A 6,757-nucleotide genomic window follows, 5' to 3' on the forward strand; every position below is an offset into this window, starting at 1 on the left:
ATTTTTTTTTTACTTTAAACTGATTCATTTTGTTTTCAAATATAAAAATGGAAATGTGTTTTAGTTTCATTTCTGTATCTTTCAAAATAAAACATTTCATTTAGTACATATTTATATATTCTATCTTTTTTTTGCAGCAGAGGCAAAAGTGMGAGTTTAAATAGAAAAGGTTGCTAATCCGCCATGTGTCAYATTAAACTCCACATTAAATACATTCAAGATTGAGACAAAATACTCTGAGAGATATATATTTTTTGTTTACCAATAAAACACTCCAAAAACAAAACTTTACCAAGTATGCTGCTGCCACTGGTGGAAAAACATAAGATATTAAACTCTCAGATTTAAACTTGTAAAACCAAATGAAAATCTCTCATCATTTTCCTTTCAATTCAGAATTTTGCTCTCTTTCTTGTTTTTTGTTTTTTTTTGTTTCTAAGAAACAAAGCCCATCTGATGAGAGCCACATTTTTCAGCAGGTTAAAGGACGTCTCTCAGCAGAGGTCATCATGTTCACGTCTGTAGTTCATTTGTGATTAATGGCTTCAGCCAGAGGGGCATTTTAGCCGATAACAGTGATGTGCTGCCTGCTCCAAACTATGCAGGAAGCTCAAGTTTCACACTTTAAAAAAAMCCCATTTCTCTCTATAGTTTAAACTTAACGTGGAAAAAAGGTAACTGTATGATTCTTAAATAATAATAATTAAATAATTCACTAGTATGTATAAAATCCTGCTAGGGTTTAGAGATTTGACTGGAAAATCAAACAAACATCAAACTGTCTAATAGCATCATAGTTGCTCCTCTGATGTTTTCAGTGAATTACAGTCACAGCAGGAACTGATCTCTCTGCTCGGAACTCCTCACTGAGAGCGTCGCTTTGTTAATGAAAGGCGACACACTCAGAGGAGCCGAGCAGCGGGGCTGAAGATTAGCTTCGCTATGTGGTAACGTCAAACACTTTGTCCTGTTCTCACCTGTTTCTCATGGAATCAAAACTCCAGCTCACCAACCCTCATCAGCTTCATCGCACCTTAAGCTCCCACCAGGAAAAACTCACCCTGAGACCAAACGGGCTCCTGCAAAACGAAAAACAACAAAAATTTCAATATATATTTTGTCGGTTTCAATCAGCTTCAGCTCTCATTACAAACTGTACAATTTTTGCTGTTGTTGTCATAGTAACAACCATGCAAGCCTGAACAAAGGAGCAAGTGGAGCAACTGCTTCAGAGGAGGAAACTTATGTTTTTTTCCCTCCACCGTTTTTTTTTTTGTCTGAAAAAAAAACCGCTTTTTGACATACAACAAACTAAAAATAGATATAAAAAACAAAGGCAAAATTTCAGTGTCACCATCCTTCTCATAATTGGTTCAGTCACACTCACTTAGTTCACCTTGATTGGATTCGGGAACGTATTTGAAGTATTTGGCTTGTAGAGCGATCAAGAGTTTCTTCCCCATATTTGCTGCTTGTTTTCATAACATAACCAAAAGCAGCGCCCCCTGTGTGAATCAAGGAAATACAGAAATATTATTTCTGATGTGTAGAGTTGACTTTTTTGGTAAATTGTTTTTCTTCGTTTAGCACTGCAAAATACAATTTACATTTAACATTTACATTAACTCAGACCTTTACTATTACTTCAAAATGTAAAGAGATAAAATAAAATAAAATTTMACTGAAATTCAAATTTAGAGGCATAGATTAAAAAATGAAGTCACAGGGTTCACTCGATGTAATGGCCACATTCATTAAAACGTTTGAATGGAGGCCAAATGGGACCCATCTGGGCCAATGTGTTCACTGGACATGGGATTAAAACTGTGAAGGAGAAAAAAACCCAAACTGCTAATGAATGTCTCTGTCATTTTACGTCTCATTAAAGCCCAGGAACGCATGTGACTGGCCATCCTCAGTGGTGTTTGCACACATGGTACATGTTCAAAGATGTGGGTCAAATTGTCRGAATCCATTTTTTGATCACTCAGTTACCTCATCTTTGGCAACTTTGGGCAAATTTGAATCAGGCTGAGGTTGCCATGTTCGTATAAGTTGGTGTTTTTTCCCTTTTTCAGCACCTGGGCTGCGACAACATGCTAGAGTCTTCCCAGCAGGAAGACCCCTGCCTGCAGTGTGGGGGCAGCGGCCAGTCCTGCCACCTGGTCAAAAACACCTTCACCGCTCGCGACCTGCCAGCTGGTACGAAGTTGGGATTTCTCATACGAACACACGCTTAATTCTTGCATCACAAATTGAGTCAAAATCTAAATTTGGGGGACTTTGTTGCTCAAAAACTGGTTTGATTGTGTTWGCACCTAATTGTAGCTTGTCCTGATTTGTCAGACCTTCTTCTACACATAAAACATGTGACTAATTGAAGCTTCCTGCCTATTTGCCCCCATGCCTAAAAACAACAACAACAACAACAAAAAACAAAGCTTGTTGATTGTACGGCGAATAGCTGTCCTGTCGGCAAATATTTCCACCTGGTGTTTGGGTCACCTACTTGAAACAAATACCTCACTTCCGCGTTAATTGAAGCGAGACCAGCTGATGACTAGCTGCTGYCTCTCCTGCTGTGTTTGTTTAACGGTGCGGAGAGCTAGCTTGGTTGTTTGTTTCAGACAGCTGTCATGCCAARGTTCATCCCCCGACAGAATCTGGTTCCTCTGTGCCTCGAGAGTTCCCTGGGGTGGAAGGCCAGYGCGCATTCGTTCACCTTGAAGGGCTCATGCAAAGCCTAAAYATTGTTTTTGTAGATTTGCTAGCGTAAGTAAGTACAGTTTAGCGATCTCACAGTCCAGTCACCCAGAGCCAGGTTGCTATTAAACTTAGCCCTGTCTGTACGATACAGAAAAGAAAAATGCAGAGGAAATGATAGACTCCTTCTTCAAGACAGAGCGCAAGTGAGGTTGAAGGCAGACGAAAAATTACAGCCTGTTTCAATTGGATATTGTTTTCTGTTTATGTCATGATAAGTACTTAAGCTAAAGCCTCGTCCCTTATCTGTGAACCCTGCTTGTTCAGGAGGCAGTAGCCGGAGGCAACTGTGTGCGTGCTTGTGTGTGTCTGCGTGYGTGTTATAGATGGAATCTGAATCCAAATGTCCTTTTGTTATGTTTTATTTAGGGTTTATGTGAGGCTATGGCCAAAGAGTGAGGAGGACAAAAGAATAAAGTGAGGARGAGGTCAGGGATGAATAAGCTGAAGGTCAAAGAACTGAGATTACTCTGTTTCTTCCCCACAGTTTAGTAAACTTAGACAACCAGATGTATTTGTTGTACAGTTTTGTCTCAATTGCTTCTCTGACTGTGTTGTTCTTTCATCAAATTTCCTTTTTTAGTGTTAGTTGGCAGTTATTTCTGTAATCGATTAATCGTGATCAATTCAATTAGTCATTTCAGGCCTGGTCCAACTGGAATGTGAGGAAAAAGTGAATTTGTCTCTRAAAACATCTTTGTGGTAAATTCTCTTCAATGCATTTGCATCWGAATCCTCAGTTTGTGTTTTTCGTCCCAGGCTACAACCAGATGTTCATCATCCCTGTCGGAGCCACAACCATCAGCATCAGAGAGACGACGGCCTCGCGGAACTACCTTGGTGAGTCCGTGCTGACTTTTTGGATCTTATCTTAAATGCAAAATGTTTTGGCTTAAATAATACTCTCATTATGTTGATTTTTTTCACCAAATGGTCTGTTTTTGAGTCTGAATACTCTAGTTAGCGATTAATCGATTACTAAATTAGTTGACAATTATTCCAAGAGTTGATTAGTCATGATTAATTTGATTAATCGTTTCACCTCTAACTCAAACTTTTCTATTTATCCTTGATCAGCCATCAAGAACCTGCGTGGCGAGTACTACCTCAATGGCCACTGGGTAATTGAATTTTCCAGGGCGACGCCCATTGCCGGGACCATGCTCTACTACCAACGAGGCGCTGAGGGCGAAAACGTTCCCGAAACTGTCATCGGTCGCGGTCCTACCACTGAACCACTTGTTGTTGAGGTGATTTATTTTTATTTTTTTTCCTCCTCCGGGAATTTTGTTGTCACCAATAGTCTTTAGTGATCGGTTGTTTGATCCTTATTTATGTGCTACTCCACCTTCTCAGCTGATCAGCCAAGAGCCGAACCACGGCATCGAGTACGAGTATTACCTTCCAAACGGCCGTTCCAGGCAGGGCTACTACTGGAGCTTTGGATCTTGGTCTTCTTGCAGCAAAGAGTGTGGATCAGGTCAGACTGGAGGSACAACTTGGATTGATTCCCCAGCTCAAATAMTSTGAAAAGAAACAATTCATCCCTCTGGTTCTCCATCAGGCTATCAGTCCCGCWTGGTCTTYTGCTCGATTGACAACGAAGCCTATCCCGACTACCTCTGTGCTTCTCTGCCAAGGCCACAGTCCAACCGCACCTGCAACCCCCATCCATGCCCACAGACCCAAAGGTTAGTTGACTGAAAACATGTCAGGCACATTTCTGGCAGCGGATCCCAGATGAATCGTCATCCAGATTTCAACTAATAATCTCCCAAGACAGCTTTTTGACTCCTTTTTTTTTTCATTATTATTATTACGGCTGTCTGAAAGGATGGCATACCTGTATCCACCACAGTTGTGGAGAACCTCCATCAGACCCAGGGTGCTCAGGTAACTCAGGGTCGGTAGTCGTAGCAACGTTCAAATTGACTGCAAACACAAGAGGGAGATGAAACTAGAGGTGGCCAATTATCACATTGTATTATCATTTATCGTGGTAAATTTCTCATCATGATAACAGTTTTGATTTATGGTTGTCATGATAAATTCCAATTAATGAAGTCTAAATCTCCACAAAGCTGTTCTGTCTGGATTGGTAGTTTTACTATTATCCCCACTGTTTGTTAAATAAAAGTATAAATAAACACCAATAAATCAGTTAATGATTCAAATCACACTATTTTTTGTGCGTCACTGCTGTCCCAAAAAAGCACTTTACAAATTTTTTTTGGTGGGGCTGTAGTTGCTGTAACACAACTATAGCCCCTTCTTGACCTTGACCTTGATGGTCAAGGTCAAGGTCCTTGACCATCAAGGTCAAGGACCTTGATGGTCCTTGATGGTCCTTGATAGTCTTAGTATTTCTAAGACTAAAAAAGGTCTTAGAAATATTTCTTATCGTCACTTTTATCGTTATCACAAAATATCGTGACAAAATGTCATAGCCCATATCGCCCACCTCTAGATGAAACATCTCCTTTTTCGCAGTCTTATTAGTTAGTCTACATTTTCTTCGTAAATTTGAGATACTTTGGTTAATATTTGGCTTCAGATCTACAAAATGTGCTGAATTAGCCAAAGCAGATTCATAAATCTCTCAACTTTCCATTCAGAATCACATTATCTCTCTTCGYTCCTGTTTGCATGTAGTGCAAAAGCCTTTTCCTGCATGTAGAGTAAGAACAAAGTTACGTGGCATCTGTCCTGCTCAGAGATCCTCTTTCACACTGGATCTGCTTACCTTTCCTCTTGAGGAACATACAATGGAGATCTGACACYTCTGACCTTGTGAACCCCCAGCCTGCAGCCTCCACACCTGATTTCTGAGCTGGACTCATTGCTACAATAAATCACGCAGCCGTCTGTCCTTGTCCATTAACGTAGCAATGTATTGTGAATTGTTCTTAGCTCATAGTTTGTCTTAAAATGTTGCTGTTTTGTCCGTCTACGTAGAACAGAGCGATTTTTGTCAGTTCACTAACCAATTCCTGGATCAAATATCCAACCCTGAGCTGAGTTAACAAAACATACTGGATTAGGTATTTAACTCAAACATTGGTCAAAGTGGCTAATGTTTAGAGTTAAAGCTAAACATTAGCTAAACATTTATGCAGATTTGTTAAAGCAGTCACTCTTTCCTGACAGTAGAACATGAGATAGATAATCTGTGAAAAAAAAAGATTTCCTCTGCATCCTCCCTGTGGCCCTACTGCCATCTGCAGAAATGCACCGCTCCCGGTCAGAAACAGCCAATCAGAGCCAGGAGGAGGMTCTTAGTGCTGTAAATCACGCTTGTATAGGCACTGCTTATAGATAGATAGATTATAGATTAGTTTTGCATGAGAAAGTCCATTTTACAGTCAATCTCACATTACTCTAGTAGCTTTAATTAAATCCCTTYTAGCAGTAGATCTTCAGTGTTTCAGTAACTACACATGAGGAGTGACGAGGCTAACTTGTGTCCATCTTTACGGCGGCTTTCCCAGCTGGAGAACTGGGGAGTGGAACGCCTGCTCTGTGACCTGCGGTGGGGGCTCTCAGCTGCGCTCCGTGCAGTGCATACTGCACGATGCGTCCGGCCCTCGGGTGGTGGAGGACGCCTTTTGTGCTGCCTACGCAGACGCTCCTCTCTCTCTGCGGACCTGCAACATGCACAAATGCGCAGAGTACCGCGTGACCGGATGGAGCTCAGTGAGTAAAGCAGGACCAAACAGCAGGACAGACCTTTAGAAATTAAAATGTTTAAATAAGTACTTTTGTACGCAACATTTTTTWWAAAAATATAGATGATTGATGTGTTGCTTTTCAGTGCTCAGTGAGCTGTGGATCAGGCGAACAGACTAGAGAGGTCACCTGTGTGGGATCARGTGGCACCATGTTAGAAGAAGCTTCCTGCAGGACGTTGCTCCGCCCACCTTCCGTCCAGCCGTGTGAAATGCCCGTTTGTCCCAGACAGATCCACTGGCATGTGGGAGCATGGGGGCTGGTGAGT

At 41.2% G+C, this 6,757-nt stretch overlaps 1 protein-coding gene across 1 annotated transcript in view; it reads left to right on the top strand.

The window, feature by feature from the left end:
- Positions 1 to 6,757, top strand: part of paplna (papilin a, proteoglycan-like sulfated glycoprotein) — a gene marked incomplete at its 5' end in the record, with an annotated part of 29,962 nt that overhangs the window by 6,592 nt on the left and 16,613 nt on the right. The window contains 8 exon segments of the mRNA XM_017302402.1: positions 2,056 to 2,202; positions 3,523 to 3,603; positions 3,841 to 4,013; positions 4,120 to 4,243; positions 4,328 to 4,454; positions 4,597 to 4,656; positions 6,252 to 6,456; positions 6,575 to 6,751. Of these exon segments, the coding sequence (XP_017157891.1) occupies positions 2,056 to 2,202; positions 3,523 to 3,603; positions 3,841 to 4,013; positions 4,120 to 4,243; positions 4,328 to 4,454; positions 4,597 to 4,656; positions 6,252 to 6,456; positions 6,575 to 6,751 (1,094 nt within the window).

This window comes from Poecilia reticulata, linkage group LG22 (genome assembly GCF_000633615.1).
Source record: "Poecilia reticulata strain Guanapo linkage group LG22, Guppy_female_1.0+MT, whole genome shotgun sequence".
NCBI lineage: Eukaryota > Metazoa > Chordata > Actinopteri > Cyprinodontiformes > Poeciliidae > Poecilia > Poecilia reticulata.